Raw genomic sequence first — 25,469 nt, 5'->3', positions numbered from 1 at the left:
ATATACATCCTCTTTAGGTGAACTCATTAACTCCTTTGACCTCCAATATCATCTCTATGCAGATGATACTCAAATTTACCTTTCCACCCCTGAGCTCACCCCTGAGCTCCTTAACCGTATCTCCAACTGTCTCTCTGCTGTCTCTTTGTGGATGTCCCAGCGCTTTCTTAAACTTAACATGTCTAAGACTGAGCTGATCATCTTCCCACCCTCTTCCACTACATCACTTTCCACAATTTCATTATCTATAATGGCACAACTATCTCCTCTAGCCCCAAAGTGCGCTGTCTTGGAGTTATCCTAGACTCCTCCCTCTCGTTTAAACCGCACATTCAGCACCTCTCGCAGTCCTGCCGTTTTCACCTAAAAAATATCTCCAGGATAAGACCCTTCCTCACCCAGGATGCCACTAAAACCCTCATCCACTCACTGGTCATATCCAGATTGGACTACTGTAACCTTCTCCTAGCTGGCCTCCCAGTCTCTCACCTCTCTCCACTACAATCGGTTCTTAATGCTGCTGCTCGGCTCATCTTCCTCTCCAGACGTTCTACATCTGCTTCCCCTCTCCTCCAAGCCCTACACTGGCTCCCCTTCCCCTTCAGATGCCAATTCAAGGTTCTTACATTTGCCTACAAAGCCCTCACCAAATCCTCTCCCGCATACATTTCTGACCTTCTCTTCCTTCACACTCCCGCCCGCCCACTTCGCTCAACTAATGCATGCCGCCTCTCTTGCCAACTGATTACTTCCTCCCACTCCTGCATCCGAGATTTTGCCCGTGCTGCTCCCTACCTTTGGAATGCTCTCCCTCTCCACATCAGACTCTCCACCTCTCTACAAATCTTCAAACGGGCTCTCAAGACCCACTACTTCATCAAGGCCTTCCAGCACTCATCCTAACCCACCTCATGCTCTTTCCTTCCCATCTTCCCCTTCTGTGTCACGCCTGTCTGTCTGCCCCTCCCCTTAGAATGTAAGCTCTCACGAGCAGGGACCTCTTCCTTCATGTGCTTCTCTTTACATTTTCTTCTACTCTCTACTCCCCATTAGGGCACTTAACACGGGACCGCCAATTCCCGGCAGCTTATTGTGAGTGCTTTAATCACTATTTCAGCAATGTATATAAGTTGTGTCCTTGTCCTGTACTGTAATGTACTGTATGTTACTTGTTTCTTGTTCACCCATTAGTTGTATGTACTATGTAAGGCGCTGCGGAACACTTGTGGCGCCATATAAATAAAGGATAATAATAATAATAATAATAATATATAAGCATGGTGCAGTACAGTGTACTGGAGATTGTTGTGGTACAGTATATAAGCATGGTGCATTTCAGTGGGTTGCAGTATATATAAGCATGGTGCAGAACAGTGCAGTGTACTAGAGTGTGGTGGTCAGTGCAGTATGAAGCATGATGCAGTATATATAAGAATGGTGCAGTACAGTGTGGTGTACTGGAGATTGTTGTGGTACAGTATATATAAGCATGGTGCAGTACAGTGCGTTGTACTGGAGATTGTTGTGGTACAGCATATAAAAGCATGGTGCAGTACAGTGTGGTGTACTAGTGTGGTGGTCAGTGCAGTATATATAAGAATGGTGCAGTACAGTGTAGTGTACTGGAGATTGTTGTGGTACAGTATATATAAGTATGGTGCAGTACAGTGTACTGGAGATTGTTGTGGTACAGTATATATAAGCATGGTGCAGTACAGTGCACTGGAGATTGTTGTGGTACAGTATATATAAGCATGGTGCAGTACAGTGCACTGGAGATTGTTGTGGTACAGTATATTGTGTGTATAAACTGTATATATAAGCATTGTACAGTGCAGTGGAGATTGTTGTGGTACAGTATATAAGCATGGTGCAGTACAGTGTGGTATGCTGGTGCAGTATATATAAGCATGGTGCAGAATATATAAGAATGGTGCAGTACAGTGTGGTGTACTGGAGATTATTGTGGTACAGTATATATAAGCATGGTGCAGTATATATAAGCATGGTGCAGTACAGTGTAGTGTACTCGAGATTGTTGTGGTACAGTATATATAAGTATGGTGCAGTACAGTGTACTGGAGATTGTTGTGGTACAGTATATATAAGCATGGTACAGTGCAGTGGAGATTGTTGTGGTACAGTATATAAGCATGGTGCAGTACAGTGTGGTATGCTGGTGCAGTGTATATATAAGCATGGTGCAGTTCAGTGCGGTGTACTAGAGTGTGGTGGTCAGTGCAGTATATATAAGCATGGTGCAGTACAGTGTGCAGTATATATAATAATGGTGCAGTACAGTGTGGTGTACTGGAGATTGTTGTGGTACAGTATATATAAGCATGGTACAGTACAGTGTGGTGTACTAGTGTGGTGGTCTGTGCAGTATATATAAGCATGGTGCAGTACAGTGCGGTGTTCTAGTGTAGTGGTCAGTGCAGTATATATAAGCATGGTGCAGTACAGTGTGGTGTACTAGAAATTGTTGTGGTACAGTATATATAAGCATGGTGCAGTACAGTGTGGTGTACTAGAAATTGTTGTGGTACAGTATATATAAGCATGGTGCAGTACAGTGTGGTGTACTGGAAATTGTGGCGGTGGTGTAGTGCAATTATAGGAGAATGGTGCAGTAGAGCGTGGTATACAGGAGATTGTGATAGTACAGTATATAAGCATGGTGCAGTACAGTCTGGCGGTCAGTGCAGTATATATAAGCATGGTTTAGTGCGGTGTAGTGGAGATTGTTGTGGTACAGTATATATATAAGCATTGTGCAGTACAGGGTGGTGTACTGGAGAGTGCTGGCGCACTCAGTATATATAAGCATGGTACAGTGCGGTGTACTAGTGTGGTGGTCAGTGCAGTATATATAAGCATGGTACAGTACAGTGTGGTGTACTAGTGTGGTGGTCAGTGCAGTATATATAAGCATGGTGCAGTACAGTGCGGTGTACTAGTATAGTGGTCAGTGCAGTATATATAAGCATGGTGCAGTACAGTGTAGTGGAGATTGTTGTGGTACAGTATATATAAGCATGGTACAGTGCGGTGTAGTGGAGATTGTTGTGGTACAGTATATACAAGCATGGTGCAGTGCGGTGTAGTGGAGATTGTTGTGGTACAGTATATATAAGCATGGTGCAGTACAGTGTGGTGTACTAGAGATTGTTGTGGTACAGTATATATAAGCATGGTGCAGTATAGTGTGGTGTACTGGAAATTGTGGCGGTGGTGTAGTTCAATATATGGGAGAATGGTGCAGTAGAGCGTGGTATACAGGAGATTGTGATAGTACAGTATATAAGCATGGTGCAGTACAGTGTGGTGGTCAGTGCATTATATACTAAGCATGGTACAGTGCGGTGTACTAGTGTGGTGGTCAGTGCAGTATATATAACCATGGTACAGTGCGGTGTACTAGTGTGGTGGTCAGTGCAGTATATATAACCATGGTACAGTGCGGTGTACTAGTGTGGTGGTCAGTGCAGTATATATAAGCATGGTGCAGTACAGTGTGGTGTACTGGAGATTGTTGTGGTACAGTATATATAAGCATGGTGCAGTACAGTGCGGTGTACTAGTGTGGTGGTCAGTGCAGTATATATAAGCATGGTGCAGTACAGTGCGGTGTACTGGAGATTGTTGTGGTACAGTATATATAAGCATGGTGCAGTACAGTGCGGTGTAGTGGAGATTGTTGTGCTACAGTATATATAAGCATTGTGCAGTACAGGGTGGTGTACTAGAGAGTGCTGGCGCAGTGCAGTATATATAAGCATAGTGCAGTACAGTGCGGTGTACTAGTGTGGTGGTCAGTGCAGTATATATAAGCATGGTGCAGTACAGTGTGGTGTACTAGAGATTGTTGTGGTACAGTATATATAAGCATGGTGCAGTACAGTGTGGTGTACTGGAAATTGTGGCGATGGTGTAGTGCAATATATAGGAGAATGGTGCAGTAGAGCGTGGTATGCAGGAGGTTGTGATAGTACAGTATATAAACATGGTGCAGTATAGTACGGTTTACTGGAGAGTGCTGGCGCAGTATATAGGAGCATGGTGCAGTACAGTGTGGTGTGCAGAATTTAGGAGCATGGTGCAGTACAGTGTGTGTACTAGAGATTATTGTTGAGCAATGAAGCATATTGGAGCAGAGGGCTGTACAGTGATAGGGCAGTGCAGTACAGTTTGGTGTACTGGAGATAGCTGGTGCAGTATATAGGATCACGGTGCAGTACAGTGTAGTTTTCTGGGGAGTGTTGTGCAGTGTATTGGAGTATAGTGCCGTATGGTGCTTTATGTAACAGCACGTTGCATTATATCGTGGTGTCTGGGGATTGTTTTGGTGCAGTTTAATGTATAGGATCATGGTGCAGTATGTTGAAAGCTTATGTGGTGAGTATCCGGTCAGAATGTGGGCAGCACATTAGGGTGTTGCTGCTAGGTTTAGGTTTAAATTGCATAAGGAATGGTATGTCGACATTTTTTTTTTATTCAGTCAACCTAACGTCCATGTTGACATTGGTGAGAGGGCACTGTGGATATGCTGGAGAGAGGGCACTGAGGGTACTAGAGATTGTGCTGGTGTAGTATTTAGAAGCATGGTAGACTCGAGGGGGCAGCATGGGTATGCTGGAAGAAGGGCAGCATAGGTATGCTGGAGAGGTACCAGCGTGAGTACGCTGGAAGGTAGGGCAGCGTGGGTAGGCTGGAAGGTAGGGCAGCGTGGGTAGGCTGGAAGGTAGGGCAGCGTGGGTAGGCTGGAAGGTAGGGCAGCGTGGGTAGGCTGGAAGGTAGGGCAGCGTGGGTAGGCTGGAAGGTAGGGCAGCGTGGGTAGGCTGGAAGGTAGGGCAGCGTGGGTAGGCTGGAGAGGTGGCGCCGTGGGTAGGCTTGAGAGGTGGCGCCGTGGGTAGGCTGGAGAGGTGGCGCCGTGGGTAGGCTGGAGAGGTGGCGCCGTGGGTAGGCTGGAGAGGTGGCGCCGAGGGTAGGCTGGAGAGGTGGCAGCGTGGGTAGGCTGGAGAGGTGGCAGCGTGGGTAGGCTGGAGAGGTGGCAGCGTGGGTAGGCTGGAGAGGTGGCAGCGTGGGTAGGCTGGAGAGGTGGCAGCGTGGGTAGGCTGGAGAGGTGGCAGCGTGGGTAGGATGGAGAGGTGGCAGCGTGGGTAGGCTGGAGAGGTAGCAGCGTGGGTAGGCTGGAGAGGTAGCAGCGTGGGTAGGCTGGAGAGGTAGCAGCATGGGTAGGCTGGAGAGAGGGCATCATGAGCACGCTAGAGAGGTGGCATCATGAGCACGCTGGAAGGAGGGCAGTGTTGGGTATGCAGAAGAGAGAGTAGTCTGGGCGCTGGAGAGAATGTACTTTGGTATATTGAGAAGTGGCTGGTAAGTTGCCACCATTTAATGGCGACATGATTAGGGGAGTGCTGCGGAGCTCGCTGCTGCTGTGTTTTGATTTCCGTGTACAGAGAACTCGATCTACAGAGAACATTCAGTGTCTGCACACAGTTACCCGGCCAGTGATTCAGGTTCCCATTATTGTCCCTGTCCTCGTTTGGAGAACAATGATGTCATTTCAGGACACAGAGAATCTGTGACATAGATGGAGGGCAGAGGGGCTCCTGCTGGAGAGAAGTGTAGAGCTGTCCTGCCTGAGATCCCAATTACCGATTGTATTCTGTGTCCCCGAAATACGTAGCGTCCATTAATGGTTCCCTCTGCCAGGGGATGTACGGTCATCGTCCTGCTCTAGCAGCGAGGATGGATTATTGGAGTAATTATATTCTGCTTCTGCTGCATAATGTTCTCACTACATCATTTGTCTTCTCCAGGTCCATCATGTCTCCGCAGCAGATGAACCAAAGACCCTACAGCATGGTCAGTGAGGGGTCTTCAGCTGTGACCCCACCCACGGCAGAGGCCAGGCCCCCACCCAAGGTAACTCCGCCCCTGAGCATGGCTCCTCCTCTCTGCACCTCTCCAGCACTGAATGACGCACAAGCGTCACTTCTCCAAGATTGGGAGTGTACGGGTAGGGCCCAGGATTTTAGGTATCCACAGAGGTGTAAGGAAGACCCACTGACATCAATGTTCACCTATTGTGATAATGTTTAATATTGATGAGTGCATTCATATATCCGGGAGCTGCGGATGTAAATCTCAATTCTATTTGCTTTGGTAGAATTTGCAATGGAAATGACTGAGCAGGTGGAGAACATTGTGTCTGAGCAAATAGACGTTTCTCTCTGGCTGTCTCATAAGATCAGTATAATGATCTGTGTGTACTGTACCTGTGCCAGCTGCTTCTGCTTATATACACGATGCACGTCCAGGTGTAATGCACTGTAACAATGGGGAATATCCCATTCAGCACTACAGAAACAGAAAATGCAAACGGATCTCGTACAGCACAGTGCAGACACACCTCTCATTCTGCATAGGGTGATACAGGGCAGTATAGGGTGTCACATGGCAGCACGTGGCACACACCTCTCAGACTATATAGGGTGATGCATAGCAGTGTAGGGTGTCACAAGGAAGAGCAGTGCAGACACACCTCTCAGTCTGCGTAGGGTGTTGCAGAGCAGTAAAGGGTGTCACAGGGCAGCACACTGCAGACACACCCCTCAGTCTGCATAGGGTGTCACAGGGCAGCACTTGGCAGACACACCTCTCAGACTATATCGGGTGATACATAGCAGCATAGGGTGTCACAGGGAAGAGCAGTGCAGACACACTTCTCAGTCTGCATAGGCTGTTACAGAGCAGTATTGGGTGTCATATGGCAGCACACGGCAGACACACCTCTCATCCTGCATAGGGTGATTACAGAGCAGTATAGTGCAGCACACGGCAGACACACCTCTCATCCTGCATAGGGTGATACAGAGCAGTATAGTGCATCACAGGGCAGACACACCTCTCATCCTGCATAGGGTGATACAGAGCAGTATAGTGCATCACAGGGCAGACACACCTCTCATCCTGCATAGGGTGATTACAGAGCAGTATAGTGCATCACAGGGCAGACACACCTCTCATCCTGCATAGGGTGATACAGAGCAGTATAGTGCATCACAGGGCAGACACACCTCTCATCCTGCATAGGGTGATTACAGAGCAGTATAGTGCAGCACACGGCAGACACACCTCTCATCCTGCATAGGGTGATACAGAGCAGTATAGTGCAGCACACGGCAGACACCTCTCATCCTGCATAGGGTGATTACAGAGCAGAATAGTGCAGCACACGGCAGACACCCCTCTCATCCTGCATAGGGTGATTACAGAGCAGTATAGTGCATCACAGGGCAGCACACGGCAGACACACCTCTCATCCTGCATAGGGTGATACAGAGCAGTATAGTGCATCACAGGGCAGACACACCTTTCATCCTGCATAGGGTGATACAGAGCAGTATAGTGCAGCACACGGCAGACACACCTCTCATCCTGCATAGGGTGATACAGAGCAGTATAGTGCAGCACACGGCAGACACACCTCTCATCCTGCATAGGGTGATTACAGAGCAGTATAGTGCATCACAGGGCAGACACCCCTCTCATCCTGCATAGGGTGATTACAGAGCAGTATAGTGCATCACAGGGCAGACACACCTCTCATCATGCATAGGGTGATACAGAGCAGTATAGTGCATCACAGGGCAGACACACCTCTCATCCTGCATAGGGTGATTACAGAGCAGTATAGTGCATCACAGGGCAGCACACTGCACCTCTCATCCTGCATAGGGTGATTACAGAGCAGTATAGTGCATCACAGGGCAGCACACGGCAGACACACCTCTCATCCTGCATAGGGTGATACAGAGCAGTATAGTGCAGCACACGGCAGACACACCTCTCATCCTGCATAGGGTGATTACAGAGCAGTATAGTGCAGCACACGGCAGACACACCTCTCATCCTGCATAGGGTGATTACAGAGCAGTATAGTGCATCACAGGGCAGACACACCTCTCATCCTGCATAGGGTGATACAGAGCAGTATAGTGCAGCACACGGCATACACACCTCTCAACCTGCATAGGGTGATACAGAGCAGTATAGTGCATCACAGGGCAGACACACCTCTCATCCTGCATAGGGTGATTACAGAGCAGTATAGTGCAGCACACAGCAGACACACCTCTCATCCTGCATAGGGTGATACAGAGCAGTATAGTGCATCACAGGGCAGACACACCTCTCATCCTGCATAGGGTGATACAGAGCAGTATAGTGCAGCACACGGCATACACACCTCTCAACCTGCATAGGGTGATACAGAGCAGTATAGTGCATCACAGGGCAGACACACCTCTCATCCTGCATAGGGTGATTACAGAGCAGTATAGTGCAGCACACAGCAGACACACCTCTCATCCTGCATAGGGTGATACAGAGCAGTATAGTGCATCACAGGGCAGACACACCTCTCATCCTGCATAGGGTAATTACAGAGCAGTATAGTGCAGCACACGGCAGACACACCTCTCATCCTGCATAGGGTGATACAGAGCAGTATAGTACATCACAGGGCAGACACACCTCTCATCCTGCATAGGGTGATACAGAGCAGTATAGTGCATCACAGGGCAGACACACCTCTCATCCTGCATAGGGTGATACAGAGCAGTATAGTGCAGCACACGGCATACACACCTCTCATCCTGCATAGGGTGATACAGAGCAGTATAGTGCAGCACACGGCAGACACACCTCTCATCCTGCATAGGGTGATACAGAGCAGTATAGTGCAGCACACGGCATACACACCTCTCATCCTGCATAGGGTGATACAGAGCAGTATAGTGCAGCACACGGCAGACACACCTCTCATCCTGCATAGGGTGATACAGAGCAGTATAGTGCAGCACACGGCAGATACACCTCTCAGCCTCCATGAATACTATTTATACCCAGAATTACCTGTGTCTTGAATTGGTTGTGACTGGCAGCCACTCTGTGTGTTACTATTGGTGAATTCCCCTGTGAGCACGTACAGTTAGTAACATTGTGTTATGAGCATTTTGGGTATATTTTATATATAGATATATATTATTATCACTGCTCTGACAGATATGGAAGCAGTGTATGGTACATGGCTCATTCCATGGTAACTCACGTTACAAAGTGACATAGCAAGTATGTGCATGGCTATCAACCGCAAAAGGAATTTGTGAAATTAATTTTGTTTACTGAGAATATAATAAAACAGGTCATGCTTTAAAAACCTGTATACAGGAATTGCTAATTGTTTGCTATGCCACTTTGTAACGTGAGTAACCATGGAATGACCCACTTACAGAATATGGTATTTATATTACTCTACTAGTGATGGAAGCTGCATAATGTTACTATGAAGCTTAGTGCATTGTTGGTGCGCAGTGCGCTGTAATGAGTGCGATTGCACCGTACTCTGCGTGTGATGTTATAATATGCGGCACTGGTCTCCACTTAAGCATTAGATGTCACCCACACCCCAGTGCTGAGAAATATGTTCTGCAATAATTGGGTCTTTCAGGCTCCTAAATCTGGCGGCAGAGTGTACAGTTTCGGGAAGAGAGACCAGTCCATCAAGAGGAACCCAGACCTTCCGGTGCTGGTGCGAGGGTGGCTCCACAAACAGGTGGGTGAATGTGGCCTTACCCCCGGAGCATGAAGCATCCTTATGTCATGTGTTACAGTGTCCCACGCGGTTCTCTTACTGTGCATAATGTACAGTAAATGCTGGTTGAATTCTGCTCTAGAAAGACTTAAAGGTGAAGTTCAACCACTATTTTACTTGAGCTGATCCATAAACCTGAAATAACTAAAGTGTTATTTAGTGTCCCATTTAATAACGAGTGATATGCTTGTTATCGCTCATTACTTATCTAAAAATGGTGCTCCAACCCATCAGCTCCTAACTGTCACTTTGCAGGCTGTGTTTGAAAAAAATGTCAGGCGCTGATTGGTTGGCGCACCATTTAAGATAACGAATGATAACAAGCATATACGTCGTTATTAAATGGGGCCCTATATGTAATAATTCTGTCATGCTCACTCTTTTCTGCAGCAGGACCCTGTGTTAGGTGGAGGGGCTTCTCTAACTGAGCAGACACTGACTGACTGGTAGGCTTTCCGTCCTGAAATGCACAACGTGGATTGGTGGATTCCTGCTCAGGGGAAGGGCCAGTGTCAGCACAGTAACTGAAATGTCTGTAAGCTCAGCGTTTTGGGCCCTGATCAGACCCCACTGATGTTGGAGGGGCTTCACTTGTCTGTAATGCAGTGGGGCTGGGTAATACTGTGTTCAGGGTGACCCTGACATTCCAATGCAACTCTGTGATAGTGGGCTTTAACTTCTATTTTTGGTCTTAGGTCCTTTATTGAGTGTGTAGATAGGAAGTGCATATGTATTAATCAGAGACCAGAAGTTGGTAACCTATGTGTTGTCCCCATGTCCTATGTCCCCCATAGCAGGGATGTTCTTGCTCTAAGCATATAATACTCTCCTGTACAGGACAGCTCAGGGATGAAGCTATGGAAGCGACGGTGGTTCCTGCTTTCGGACTATTGTTTGTTCTACTACAAAGGTGAGTGGTCGGATATTGCTCTGTCCTGTAGTCTCAGCCAATCGCTGCTCCATAAAACTTCTTTCCATATTCCTTTAGCGGAAGTTCAGGGATCATGACATGTTACAGAGGTGCGTGTGTTCTTGTCTCACTTGCTCCCAGGACATTATCCAGAAGTTTATTCCAATTACCATATTCCTGCAAAGGTCCATCCGACATTACTAGTCACTAACTGATAGACTGTCATTTGGCTGGTTTATACATAGAACACCAAACAGGAATTAAGTCGGACTGGGGTATTTGGGGCCATTATAATACAATACACACTTCCATATATCTGAGAATGTTCACTTCACATACTCCAGTGACAGCCGTTATCTCTCCTCTACCAGACAGCAGAGAGGAGTCCATACTGGGCAGCATTCCGCTTCCGGGATACGTCATCTCTCCCACAGCGCCCGAGGATCGCATAAACCGCAAGTATTCCTTTAAGGTATGATACGTTGCACTCTGTGTTCTGACCTCATTATAAATACAATAGAAGCAAGTTATAAGGCAATAAGGGTGCAGACAGATTACCTCATCACCTTGGAAGATGGAACCTCCCAGCCTCAAACAAATGTTGGGTAACCCTAAATCGGCCGCAAGCTCCCCAAATTCAGATAGTAGCAGATTGGATGCTTTTTGGGGCACACCACTTATTCAGGATAGGGGATCACTATTTGTCCGTGAGTCAAGTTCACTTTCAGGCTTGTAATTCATTACCTCATAATGTTTGTTGGAAATTAATTACTAATGAAGCTTCAGGTGTCATTGACTGGGAATCAGTAGAGATGCATTTGGTGATTTGTCCAGCCAGACCTCGGAACCCCCCCGCCCCCTCCCACCCGCTGCCAGGCCTTGGTCATCCCCCAGCAGCCGGGCCTCTGCAAACCCCCCCACTCCCCTCCCCCTGCAGCCAGGCCTCTGCGACCCTAGCCAGCTTCCAGTCTAATGTAGACCTTTACTTCTCTGGTCTTGCTTCGGGTTGCCTCACACTGTGCGCACACTTGTACGTATATTGTAATTCAGGTTGGGATTGTAGAGGACCCGCTCATACCACATCTGTTTACATTCCCTTATATAGTTCTCACATCTCCCCTTTTGCTGTAATCGCATCCATTCTGAACGCTCGGCTGGAAAACTTTGTTCCTGTTGTAGAAGCTGAAAGCTATTAGCAAGATTTAATTTAAAATGTTTTCGTAGCGAGCGCCTCTTTCATTAGTCCTTGGCGCATTAGACTCATTTTAGCTATTTACTCTCATTTATTGGCCACAATGGATTATTATTATTATTTTTTTCTCCAAATGAATGTAAATCCTGATTTATTGCAGCTCGTATACATTTAATTGTCATTTTATTTTTATGCATAAAAAGTTATTAACATTTAAAGCAGCTTATGCAGGCGATGTCGGATTGTGAGTTATTAGGATTTGTCTGCAGACAGATGGGTCTTATTATGAGAGAGAGAGAACTTTTATGAATATGGATTTATCTACGTACTGTCTCAGATCAGTGCTCGCTGGACTTTCCTCACACATAGGCAGTTGCGTGGACGGCCCGTCTGTACGTTACCTCCCATGAGGCAGTGGATGAGACTGGTAAATGGAAACAATTGGAAATGGCCCCTGTTAGCTGAATAAACAGAGTATTAGATCACCCGGAGAATTGCTGAGCCCACTAGAGCTCCGCTCAATGCCTGTCAGTTCGTGTTAGTGATGTGCATGTCCGACAGCTCCCAGTCTCACAGCGTAGTCTCAGCGAGGAGGACGGGGGTCTCTCAGCTCCTCCGATGGGGTAAGATCCTGTACGCAGTTCACGGGCTTCATCTACTTCCTCTATGAAGGTGAGTTTGTTATGTACTGAGAGGAGTCTGGTTATTTGGCATTTAGAAGGTGTTGGGTTTATAATCTTAATAGTGTATCAGGTAAGCACTGTGTTGTAGCCAGTAATTTCAGGGACCTCCCGTCTCTGTCTCATGTTGGATACCAATAAGAATCATTACGCTGTATAATGACAAATATGTCCCTGTGATTTTATCTGTTGCGGAGATTGTACCCCAGAAAACATGGTATGTGAGTAGCCCCCACAGATGGCTCCCCGTTGAGCATTATAGGCCAGTAAATGAATTTAGCAGAACGTTCAGTTACTTTTTGCAGAGTAGTTAGACAAATCTGTTTATTGTGTAACGTTTTCCAGCACATGCTACTGAATCCGTGAATACAGATGCTTTGTACATATTGTGTGTTTGTGCCGGAGGCTGCACACACCTGTTTGTTGGTAATTGTTTGTGCCACAGGCTGAACACACCAGGATGCGTGTTGATAATTGTATGTTTGTGCCACAGGCTGAACACACTAGGATGTATGTTGGTAATTGTATGTTTGTGTTACAGGCTGTACACTCCCGGTTGCGTGTTGGTAATTGTATGTTTGTGTTACAGGCTGTACACTCTGGGATGCGTGTTGGTAATTGTATGTTTGTGTTACAGGCTGTACACTCTGGGATGCGTGTTGGTAATTGTATGTTTGTGTTACAGGCTGTACACTCTGGGTTGCGTTGTATGTTTGTGTTACAGGCTGTACACTCTGGGTTGCGTGTTGATAATTGAATGTTTGTGTTACAGGCTGTACACTCCAGGTTGCCTGTTGGTAATTGTACGTTTGTGTTACAGGCTGTACACTCCGGGTTACGTGTTGGTAATTGTATGTTTGTGTTACAGGCTGTACACTCCGGGATGCGTTGTATGTTTGCGTTACAGGCTGTACACTCTGGGATGCGTGTTGGTAATTGTATGTTTGTGTTACAGGCTGTACACTCTGGGATGCGTGTTGGTAATTGTATGTTTGTGTTACAGGCTGTACACTCCGGGTTGCGTGTTGGTAATTGTATGTTTGTGTTACAGGCTGTACACTCCGGGTTACGTGTTAGTAATTGTATGTTTGTGTTACAGGCTGTACACTCCGGGTTACGTGTTGGTAATTGTATCTTTGTGTTACAGGCTGTACACTCCGGGTTATGTGTTGGTAATTGTATGTTTGTGTTACAGGCTGTACACTCCGGGATGCGTGTTGATAATTGTATGTTTGTGCCACAGGCTGTACACTCTGGGATGCGTGTTGGTAATTGTATGTTTGTGTTACAGGCTGTACACTCTGGGATGCGTGCTGGTAATTGTATGTTTGTGTTACAGGCTGTACACTCTGGGATGCGTGTTGGTAATTGTATGTTTGTGTTACAGGCTGTACATTCCGGGTTACGTGTTGGTAATTGTATATTTGTGTTACAGGCTGTACACTCTGGGTTGCGTGTTGGTGATTGTATGTTTGTGTTACAGGCTGTACACTCTGGGTTGCGTTGTATGTTTGCGTTACAGGCTGTACACTCTGGGATGCGTGTTGGTAATTGTATGTTTGTGTTACAGGCTGTACACTCTGGGATGCGTGTTGGTAATTGTATGTTTGTGTTACAGGCTGTACACTCCGGGTTACGTGTTAGTAATTGTATGTTTGTGTTACAGGCTGTACACTCCGGGTTACGTGTTGGTAATTGTATGTTTGTGTTACAGGCTGTACACTCCGGGTTACGTGTTGGTAATTGTATGTTTGTGTTACAGGCTGTACACTCCGGGTTACGTGTTGGTAATTGTATGTTTGTGTTACAGGCTGTACACTCTGGGATGCGTGTTGGTAATTGTATGTTTGTGTTACAGGCTGTACATTCCGGGATGCGTGTTGGTAATTGTATGTTTGTGTTACAGGCTGTACACTCTGGGTTGCGTGTTGGTGATTGTATGTTTGTATTACAGGCTGTACACTCCGGGATGCGTGTTGGTAATTGTATGTTTGTGTTACAGGCTGTACACTCCGGGATGCGTGTTGGTAATTGTATGTTTGTGTTACAGGCTGTACACTCCGGGATGCGTGTCTACATCCAGCAGAAAGGTTCCCAGCGGGAACATTCTGGGATGAGAACCTACTACTTCAGCGCTGACACCCAGGAGGACATGAACGGCTGGATCCGAGTGATGAACCAGGCTGCCCTCATCCAAACCACCCCCGAGAGCACCAGGCAAGTGGTCTGCGGAATTGGTGTGTTGTGTATCCCAGTGTGCGGCTGCTGGGGCCTCAGCCGGTTAACTTAAAAGCTGTTTAATGGGATGTTACAGGACCACTGTAGAAAATAATAGCAGCAGCCAGAATGGACTGAAACTATCCGCACATTACGGGGCAGGGGGTAGGATCAGGTGACTGCAGTGTATATTGCATCATTACCTGTCTGGATAGAAACTGGCTGATGGATTGTGCCCAGAAAGTAGTTACCAACGTGCCGTTCATACATAACTGGACTAATGTTATAATGTGCAGGTAACCCCAGGCTTCTGACTCTGGACCAATGCTGTGTAATACAAGTTGTATTAATCTATGTATATAATATCTGTATAGATGCTGTGATTGCTTCTGTGTTCATTATGAAATCTTGTGAGTAGTAAGGAATAAAAGTGCCCATACACTTTGCGATTTGCTTACGATGCGGATCTCGTATGCAATCGTTCTTGAACTCTCTCCGGCAGCTGCTGTGAACGATGTGCAGTAAAAGCTGCACGATGTTCGCCTAATCTATCGTGCACGTTCTAATGATTTGCATAAATCATTAGATCGAGTGCGTTATGACACAGATGCATGTAGCACGGTCCAGGGAGATCCGGGCTACATGCATCTGTGTCATTGACACAAAAGCACGGACGGGATCATTGAGACCCGTCTTTGCTGCTGTGTATTTCAATGAGTCGGATACATGCACGGACCAGAAGAACCGTGCTACAAGCATTTGTGTCATTGACACAGAGCACAGACGGGATCAGAGAGACCCGTCTGTGCTGCTGCAGTAAAAATAAAATAAAAAACCTGTGGAAAATAATAAACAGAATGGCGTGCTAACCCCCCGAAACCCCCGCCCTCCCCCCCCCCCCCCCCAAAAAAAGGCAACCAGCCCCGGTGTTTTGGTGACCCAGTGCTGGTTGTGCTTAAGTACAGGGGACAAACCACGTAGGGGTCCACTGTACTTAAGCACAACCAACACCGGGCTAGTCAGAACCAGTTCTGGTTGCCAAAATACATGGGACAAACGACGTAGGGGCCCCCCATACTTTGAGCAACCAGCACTGGGCTCTGATCTGGTTCTGGAAATACAGGAGGAAAAAATTAGTAGGGTCCCCCTGTATTATCCAGAACCAGCATTGGACTTTTTCTAGCAAGGGAGCTAATGCCACAGCCACGGGAACCCTTTCACCCGGGCCCCCCCAGCCGAAGCATTAGCCCTGACTGCTAGTAAGCCCAGGCTGGGGATCCCTGGGGAGCTGGGGACCCCCCCAATAAAGGGGTCCCCCTCTCCAGGGCACTCCATGTTTAGGCTGATAGCCCGGGGCTAACCCCGGCACCCCTGGGGCGGTGGGTGCCAGGTTGATAGTGTAGTACATTTGATTAAAGTAAAAATATTGTGTTTTGCTGTGGAACAACAGATCCCAGCAAGCCTCCCCCACATGCTGGTACTTGGAGAACCACAAGTAACCAGCATGCGAGGCATTACGGGCCAACTGGTACCTGTAGTTCCACAGCAAAAGCAATATTAAAATAAACACAGAAGAGACACACCGTACAAAGTATGTTTATTAATCTTTGCACACACATGAACATGTACTCACCTATGTAGCCCATCGGTCCCCTTCTCCAGTAGAATTCATAGAGTACCTGTAAAAAAAAATAAAATATCCATACTCACCGTCTCCTATGCGAAGATCGGGTCCTCTTCGTTCCAAAGTAGGCGTCCCATGGGGTCCTTGCAAAACAGAAAAACGAAAATTTGCGAGCCACCGTACAAAAGTACCGTCCTGTAAGGACAGTATTTCTCGAATGAGAGCTCAGCGGCGGGTGTATAACTATAGAATCCCCGCCGCTGAGGGCTCATTGGTTGAAAGAGGCGAGCCTTCCGCCTCTCAGCCAATGAACGGTTCCCCCCCATATCCCAGCATGCCCTGCAAGAGTAGCATGGCCAAACAGCAAAACTGTGGCAGGACATCATGGTATGTGTAGTTCTAAAACAGCTTGGGGCTGCTTATTGCCCACCCCTCTGACTTCTAATATCCTTATCATTCAAAGTAGTGTGTACATTGTCCCATATAATAATTGTATAGCACTTTCTGTTTGCAGATGACAGTAGGATAATGTTTAACCCAATGTCTTAACTTACAAGGGGCCCGCCTATTGGGTTACTGTGCGATGACAAAGGACCCAGGTATAATTGTATATAGTCATTATATGGACACTGTAGGTTTAGGGTTAAGGTTCCGCTACGGATAGGGCTCGAACAGTAGAAAAACCTCATATCGACATGCACAATGTCGTTATTATGACCATGTCGACATTCTGAATGCCATCATTTTGTACCACACCCTTGTAGATAGCATGCAATGCATATCTGCTGCACCCAGAACTAACATGATATGATCATGTGTGAATGGGGCACAAGATATGGCACCTGCCCCTTTCGGACACTGGAAAGGCAGCACCTTTAATATACAGTTCAGTTTTTGGCACCAATTCACAAAAAATGTCCTGGAACTGCCTATTAGGCCGACTAAATTATTGAAGATCTCGGTTATGAGGAAGGCCTGTACGAGTTCCATTTATTTACATAGCGGAGAACATTTATAGGGACATGGTCACCGGGTATAATTAAATGAATGGCCCGTACAGAATATTCTGTGGCCATGTGTAAGGTCACCGCAGAGGACACCAGGAGACTCCTTGCAGCTGGGAGTAAAGAGATTTGTTCTCCAGCTCTGAAAATGATTCTTTACAAGCGCAGTGACTAATAGTCTTCCACTATAACTGTTACTTACAGACACTAGGTCATTTACAGGAAGAATTAGACAAAGCTGATTATTTGGGGATGCTGGCATTAGTAGTACAATGCAGTATGTTGACCTGGGGAACTTTTTGATTGCTAGCACGGAATCTGTAAAGAATCTTCCCCCTTTGACGATTCATAGGAAACGCTATATCGTATGTTTTGTATCTTCCTCTGGATCAGATGGGTTTTTGAGAATGACATTTTGAACTTGGTGGACATATAATTTATTTTTTTATTGTTCTTTCAATGTAAACATCTATGCGACCATGTGAAACTTCATTACCATCATACAAAAGCAGGGCACACTGACATTAATGATTTCCTCTGTGACCTGAAGGTGGCGCTGCTCCCATTGTATACGATGTGCTTGCCTTAGTGCGGCTCCCTGTAAATATAGTTTATGCAGTAATTTTTGCTAACTCCGCGTCACACATAGGTGTGTAATTCTTCACACACATGTTTTATTTCATATCTGTAACACGTAGACATGAGCTCCCCACCCTTCCTCACACTCTTTTCACTCACAGATTGTACTACTCATTATTCCCCAATCATCATGCATGCAGGACAGCTATAATTGCTCCTCGCTTTCTAACGCCAATTACCAACTGACATAGTGCATCGTCTTGTATTGAGTTGCTGAAACATTCTGCAGACCCCAGCAGGAGTGTTAGTGATCCTGTAGGACAGTCTCTAACCAGAGACTGCGTCAGCTCAGGAATTGTGCTCTGTCCGGGAACTGTAAGCCAGAGCTCAGCAATATACTGTGTGTGTGTGGAGCAGTCAGGACATCCACTAGCTTCCAGATCCTGGCGGCAGAGAGTCACCAGCTCATGTTCATTTTGCTGGCTTGATGTGGATGGAGGGACACGCTGCCAGCGTATCGTGGAGCCTATGGAACATGACAGAGGGCGTTTATTTTTTTAGGTGATTTGTAACGTGTGATATTTTACTAATGTAGCGTTAATTGTAGAGAGGAATATTTTGCTGTCCCGGAATAAGTATTAGTCATTGCTGATATTCACATGGCTAGAATCATTTTTTTATTTATTTTTTGATTTAGGGAGATTGATGACATGGAATGGCCGTTGTCTCCTGAGAATAACCACGTTGACACTTTCAAAGAATATGCAAAACCTGAAGTGGCCCCAGTAAGAACCAGTTATCAGATATCCAAGGAGCCTTTCCCATCCAAGCCAGAGGTGCGGAGACGAGATTCGGGGGACAAAGAACGATATCGAGATGCAGGAGACAAAGAAAATCAGCGGGATGCAGGAGGCAAGGAACGCTACTGGGATGCCGGGGAGGTGGAGTTCTATCGGGATTTTGGGGACAAAGAGCGCTACCGGGATGCTGGAGTAAAGGACGCCGACCTAAATGTGGGAGACAAGGAGCGCTATCGGGATACTGGGGTGAAAGGGCGACACCATAATGCGGGGGACAAGGAGCGCATTCGGGACATGGGGGACAAGGAGTGCTATCGGGACACAGGGGACAAGGAGCGCCAACGGGATGTGGGGGACAAGGAGCGTTATCGGGATGCGGGGAACAAGGAGCTGTACCTGGCAGCAGGCGATAAGGACCTATACCTGGATGCGGGTATCAAGGAGCACTACCTGGATACAGGGAACAAGGAACGGTACCATGTTGCGGGGGGAAAGGAGCGCTACCGGGATGCAAGCGAGAGAGAACGAAACCGGGATGCTGGGGACAAGCCGCACTACAGGGAAGTAGGAGATCAGGGACGCTCTCGAGATCTGGGAGACCGGGATAGTTACATTGCTCACAAAAACACCTTAAATTCCAATGGAGGAAAAGCAGCCCCCTACTCTATCCCCAATGAGAGGCAGTCGGCTTTCACAGATTTCTCCAGGACACACCGAATCTCTGCTGCACAGACACTACAACCTCAGAACATTGAGAGGAACGGGACCCTACCGCCCTCATTCCGCGTCAGTGCCGGTCCCATCCAGCAGAACGGGACAGACACCTATAAGAGAAGATTTGTTTCAGGTGCCAATTCCGAGAAACAGGTGCAGAGGAAAAGCGTTATGGGCCAAGTGGAGCAGTGGGTAAAGGTACAGAAAGGAGACAGTAAAAGGTAAGACACTTTCTGTAAATCCTCTTTAAGAAATTGTTGACACGGAACAGGTGTTGATCTGAAGTTCGGTAACCTAAATTACTATACAGAACGTTACCTGTGCTGGGTGGGTCCGGTGCTTCTCTCTTGCTTGTGTCAGGAGTCCATATGGGCAGGGCTTAGGCCTGAACAAGGCACGTGGATCTCCTGTTTGGACTATTAGATACATAGGAGAATCCGCCGATTCCCAGGATTTACCGAGTGTGAAGTAACGTTTTTAATTCAGCTGAAAAATGAATATTTTTGATTTTGATGGAGTTTTTTTTTTTTTTTAAATAAATGTGACCAAGTAGGCTAAACTTTGTGGTTACCGTTTAGACGTGCCTAGTGGGAAAATGTGCCGCTGCCCATGACATTCCCGTAAATCAGGGTGGGTCCGTACGATCGCGTTGCCACCACACAGTTGCCACCACACAGTTCCCGGCCCAGAAAGACAGATCCTCCCAAGTTCCGTCCGGTTCAGAATTAGACAGAGTTTTGCAAAAATACGTGAAGTCGCACCTGCGCATATGCAGAAACTCGCCACTTGCTTCCGTGAACCAAGATCCGTGTCCGAAACGGCCCCTGTGTTGTAGTGCTGAGCACACGGGTCCCGGAATCTTGTCGGCCTTCACTGGTGACTGCAATACTCAATATATTTGCATGTTTCACTGTCACATATTGCACTGAATGTGGTGATATAAACCCTGTATAAGTTCCTGATGGGAGCCGTCATATTGGTTCTTCTAAATATGGTTTCTTAGTGTAGTAGCTATAGCTCCCCCTGCAGGCTCGCTGGAAAAAGTCACGTATAGAAATCTGTAGTGATATTTCATACGTGTTAATCTACAATCTGGTTTTCTCTGTCTCTCTCTCAATCGTGTGAATTGTATCTGAGGATCCCTGCTTAGCTGTGTTTTCCGCCTTCATATTACTATTATTTATCGGCTTGTAGCTTACTAAATCTATATACCTGTATCTCTGGCCTCTTCCGTGCTTTTTAGCAATATGGTGTGTAGCAACATCCCCTGATTAAATTATGTTTCCAGTGTGGTAGCGTCCTGTGCTCTCAACAGTGTACACAACTGTATCCCCAGCACCACTTAAATAAACGCAGTGTGTCGCTGATATGACACAGTCATCACTGCTCAGTCATATTCTTTACAATAGGTCACGGAGAGAGTATTCAGTACATGGAACTATTTATACATGGGCAGTAATAGCGTGTGAAGAGATATGAATTGAAGTGAGGAGTAAACCGGTTAATGTAGAGTGCAGAGTTCTGTCTCTTTTTTTGTGGGTCCTTTTATTGTAGCCTTGATTTATTTATTTCATGCCCAGTTAAACAGCTTTGAAGATGAAAACACTTTAGAACCAGAATAGATGAATGAATTGCGTTACAGTTCAAATTTCTGATCACACACTAAAGGATTACGTATAAAATAAAATAATCCAATTCTTAGTGAGTTATCATAATCTAACTTCAATAGAAAATACGGATTCTCGCATGTCCTCGTGACACTTAGGGCCTGATTCAGAGCCGCTCGTAAGCGGCCGCTCGTTCGTTCCTACCGATGTTCACACAACTGCGCATGCGTACGGATTTTAATACGCATGCGCGAACCAGTCAGTGCGGACGAAAATCGTGTGCTCGCTATATAGCGAATGCCTGCTATTTTGAGTGACAGAATGAGGCGTTTGTGGGTGGTAACAGGGGAAGGTGCTTGAAACGGGGAGTGGAGATCCGAACGCAGGCGTGCTTAAAGGTCAAAACGGGCGTTTTAAGGGTGTGCATAATTAACAAAGCAGCGTCATCGACCACGTCACTTGGTTGTTTTATAGTCAGAACTGCTCGCAAAATAGCGGTTGAAAAAAACAACTACAAGAATAGCGAGCAGGTCATACGCCTTTCGATGTACTCGATTAATCTAATAAATAGCAGACATGACGTATGATGCGAGCGGCCAGGGGGCGTTATTTTCAAAATTACGTTTGCATGTTTTGTTCGCTCGTTCAGACATAGAGGCGTGAACAGACCGCAAAGAGCGAACGGTTCATTTAAATAGCCAGCCCATTTTTCTGAACGAGCGAGCGCAAATAGCGTCCGGCTCTGAATCAGGCCCTTAGCTCATTGGTCAAACCGGTTTGCGATCGCTCTGATCAGAATTAGATTGTTTTACAGATGCGTCCTCATTATGCCAATGCGGCGCAAGCTGAATCCTTATACGAAGCTCGGCGTGGAAAAAAAACGCGGCTGCTGCAACCCAGCACTTTGTGTTCAGTTTCAGACTCCGTCGCACACGTAATGAAAGTGTATTCATAGGGGAGTGATTGGGTTCGTGAGGTCGGAGATTGCAATGCTGGTGATTTTGCGCACACGAGAGCGAGTGGCTTACATTTGTCATCTTTCCTATTTCTGACCTCGTTCCTCTTGTTCCAGCATTGGTCCGGACCACCCTGTGCCTCTCTCTGAGAGATACCAAACTGTGCCAAAGACCAACCGACATCCTTCCGGCGGCTCCCCACCACCCAACCGGAACTTGCCAAGTGACTATAAATATGCGGCAGACCGAGTTAGCCACCTGAAGATGTCCAATCAGGAACGCAAGGCCACCAAGGAAGGGACGGTGTGGCAGCTCTACGAGTGGCAGCAGAGACAGCAGTTTAAGCATGGCAGCCCCACTGGGCAGATTTATATGGGGTCTATGGATGCCGCAGACCGCGTCAGAGCAAAGAGCTTATTGGATGTCCCAAGATCCATTTCTGTTCCTCCTTCTCCATCCGACATCCCACCACCAGCACCTGCAAAAGCATTTCCTCCAAGAAGACCCCACACTCCAGCAGGAAGACTCACTGTCCGGCCGCCGGATGGGCAGGTCGATGTCCCCTACCTTGAGTCACCACAGAAGACTCGGGTCCATGCTGTGAAGGTATAGTGAAAAGACCATTGACATGTTTATAGCCTTGGATAATCCAGCTGTAACAGCATAGCAAGTGACTATTCCAGTACCTACTTACAGTAGAAGCACAAAATATTGGACCCAAGAAAATGCAGTGAAACAGGGTTTGGCTTTACTTGCATAGTGTGTGTAATGAACGCTGGGGATTCTAGAGCACTGATAGAGCTAGAGGCAATGAAGCCCCATCCCATGGGCACAGTGAGACCCCCGTTCCTCACCTTACCTATAGTTGCATGATTCCCACCTTCCATCTAGGGACTCCTCTAGCTCTACAGTAACAGAGGAGATCTCACCCTGCTGGGACTGGCCTCCAGGCCTTGCTCCACTGTATAAGACAGACACTCAGGGTCTATGGTTATTACACCCCTGCATGAGAGGTCAGGTCCAGCTGTTCTGGTTCCCTAGGTGTAGGTGCTCTCTGTTAGTGTGCAACTCTTTGCCCAGACCACTAGGTGGCCCCTCATGCTCATTCTTCTTCTCTTGTCTCCCTAGTCTGCAGCCCACATAGATCGTCGGTCTATGCCGTCCATGGGGTACATGACTCACACTGTAAGTGCTCCCAGTTTGCATGGCAAGTCGGTAAGAGCTTTCTCATTGTCATTTTTATTTTGCCATTTTGTAGTTTCTACCTCAAGTGTTACATGATGTGAGACCTCTGACAAATGGCTGCAGAGATCATACCAAAACGTAAACATTTCCATCAGAGACTCCACTAGAGAGAAGAGAACCAGTTGGATGAATCTGATTTTTCTCAGAGGCTTCTGTGTCCTCTTAATGAGCCCTGATGTAGTGTTCATTCTAGCACCCTGCACCTGTCACAACCCCGTGCAGTTCCTCTCTGCTGCCTGAGGTGTCGCTCTTTGCTCTGGTGCTTCTAGCACACTCAGCTGATGCAACAAACAGCTGAGATACAGACCAGAGTGTGTTAGAAGCACCAGAGCAGAGAGCGACACCCCAGGCAGGAAAGAGGAACTGCACGGTGGGTTGTGACGGGTGCAGGGTGCTAGAATGAAGACTACTGATGTCCTCCGTAACACACCCTACTTGTGCCCCAAGAGACTCTAATCTGTGTGGCATGGGGCCGTAGGGAGCCCTGTGCATGAACCTGTTGTGTCTGACTTCTCTCTCACAGTGTGTCTATAATACCCGCAGCCTGAAGAGATTACGTTGCTCCTCACTTGGTTAAGGAGACACCAGGCTAAATTGGGCAGCATCCGATATTACACAGTGGGCAAATTAAAGCAGCGTAAGCCGACCTATCTCACCTCCCAGGTCAGCCGCTTGATGCCTCATTCGTGGTGACCACCCGCTGCTCCCCCGTGCTCCACCCATCGCTGCTGCGTATCTGGGTGCGGCGCCAGTATTCATAGAATGCATCTGCTGCGCAGCACCTAAATCCTGCATTTACCTGTGTGATACACCCAGCTATATAGTCACCAACCTTTCCGGCATATAACACCCATCACCCATTCAGATGAGTCTTAATGACCACATGACAGACCCCCCCTCCCCGCTAGTGCCCCTTGGCACCCATTAATACCATAATCTATGTGAACAGGGCTGAGGCGATTTTAACGGCATCTTGCATAAACTGCATTAATACATGACCTATTGATTGATACGACAGGTCGTCACCGATACAAACCGTCTGCATCATCTCTTGGCCTTTGCCTGCATGGACTGTTAGTGTTGAGGTGCAGCCTGAAACCCCCTATAACATAAGGGGTGTGAGTAATCTCCCACACTGCAGACTAATCACAATGATGTAATAACACAGCCATGAGGCCACTGACCATCCTGTTGTACATCCTGTCCTCAATTCCATTGTAAACATTTGGACCACGGCTTCCAGTCATTGCTCAGCACCGAGCAAGGACAGTGCTCTCAATACACCTGCCACTGTGGGCGCCATGGTCTGTCCAGCCCATTAAAAAGGGTCTGATTATTCTGACCCACGGAAACGCAACATGAGGTCATTTTGGTAAATGATAAGCAGATGTAGCAGGTGTGCCCCAGCATTCATCGCCTAGCAGTAACCTTTATTAGTCATACTTCTAGTGACCGGTTACATCTCATAACTCCAACACTAGAGGGCGCCCTGCTCTGGGGCCTATTATTATTGAAACTGCAGATATTCATTGCACCAAAACAACATTTTATTGGTAATTCTGCTACAGTTTTATGACCTTACTGCTATTTTGCTGGGATTATTTTTTGTCACGATTCACAGGGAAAATATATTTGCGGCATGTAGTGACATAATATTATTTATTTTACTGATTTTCATTGCAGCCTCTGCATGGCCTATCCCAGCTTCTGCTCCATTCCACCATTAATATGTGTATAATGTGTAATACCTACATGAGGACACTGTATCTATACATTACCTGGGGGTACAGAGAAGGCATACACTATACATTGCCTGGGGAACACACAGTAGGTGTACACTATCTATACATTACCTGGGGGAACACACAGGAGGTGTATACTATCTATACATTACCTGGGACATACAGGAAGTGTACACCATCTATACATTACCTAGGACACACAGGAGGTGTACACTATCTATACATTACCTGGGACACACAGGAGGTGTACACTATCTATACATTACCTGGGACACACAGGAGGTGTACACTATCTATACATTACCAGGGGGAACACACAGGAGGTGTATACTATCTATACATTACCTGGGACATACAGGAGGTGTACACCATCTATACATTACCTGGGACATACGGGAGGTGTACACCATCTGTACATTACCTAGGACACACAGGAGGTGTACACTATCTATACATTACCTGGGACACACAGAAGGTTGTACACTATCTATACATTACCTAGGGGACATACAAGAGGTGTACGCCATCTATACAT

The 25,469-nt window shown here is 46.9% G+C and overlaps 1 protein-coding gene across 7 annotated transcripts in view; it reads left to right on the top strand.

Annotated features, from left to right (window-relative positions):
• Positions 1–25,469, top strand: part of PLEKHA7 (pleckstrin homology domain containing A7) — a 112,721-nt gene that overhangs the window by 55,248 nt on the left and 32,004 nt on the right. For 5 of the 7 annotated variants that reach the window (XM_088450336.1, XM_088450335.1, XM_088450340.1 and 2 more), the window contains exons 3-10: positions 5,826–5,931; positions 9,521–9,625; positions 10,502–10,574; positions 10,946–11,046; positions 14,497–14,663; positions 18,568–19,605; positions 22,064–22,553; positions 23,076–23,162. In XM_088450336.1, coding sequence (XP_088306462.1) covers positions 5,826–5,931; positions 9,521–9,625; positions 10,502–10,574; positions 10,946–11,046; positions 14,497–14,663; positions 18,568–19,605; positions 22,064–22,553; positions 23,076–23,162 — 2,167 coding nt within the window. The remainder of the gene's footprint in view (positions 1–5,825; positions 5,932–9,520; positions 9,626–10,501; positions 10,575–10,945; positions 11,047–14,496; positions 14,664–18,567; positions 19,606–22,063; positions 22,554–23,075; positions 23,163–25,469) is intronic. The other 2 variants (XM_088450337.1, XM_088450341.1) reach the window with 1 other exon arrangement.

Source organism: Taudactylus pleione, unplaced genomic scaffold (assembly GCF_031769625.1).
Source record: "Taudactylus pleione unplaced genomic scaffold, aTauple2 ptg000515l, whole genome shotgun sequence".
NCBI lineage: Eukaryota > Metazoa > Chordata > Amphibia > Anura > Myobatrachidae > Taudactylus > Taudactylus pleione.
Note: the sequence above shows the minus strand (reverse complement) of the source record. Positions and strands in the feature narration are given on the sequence as shown.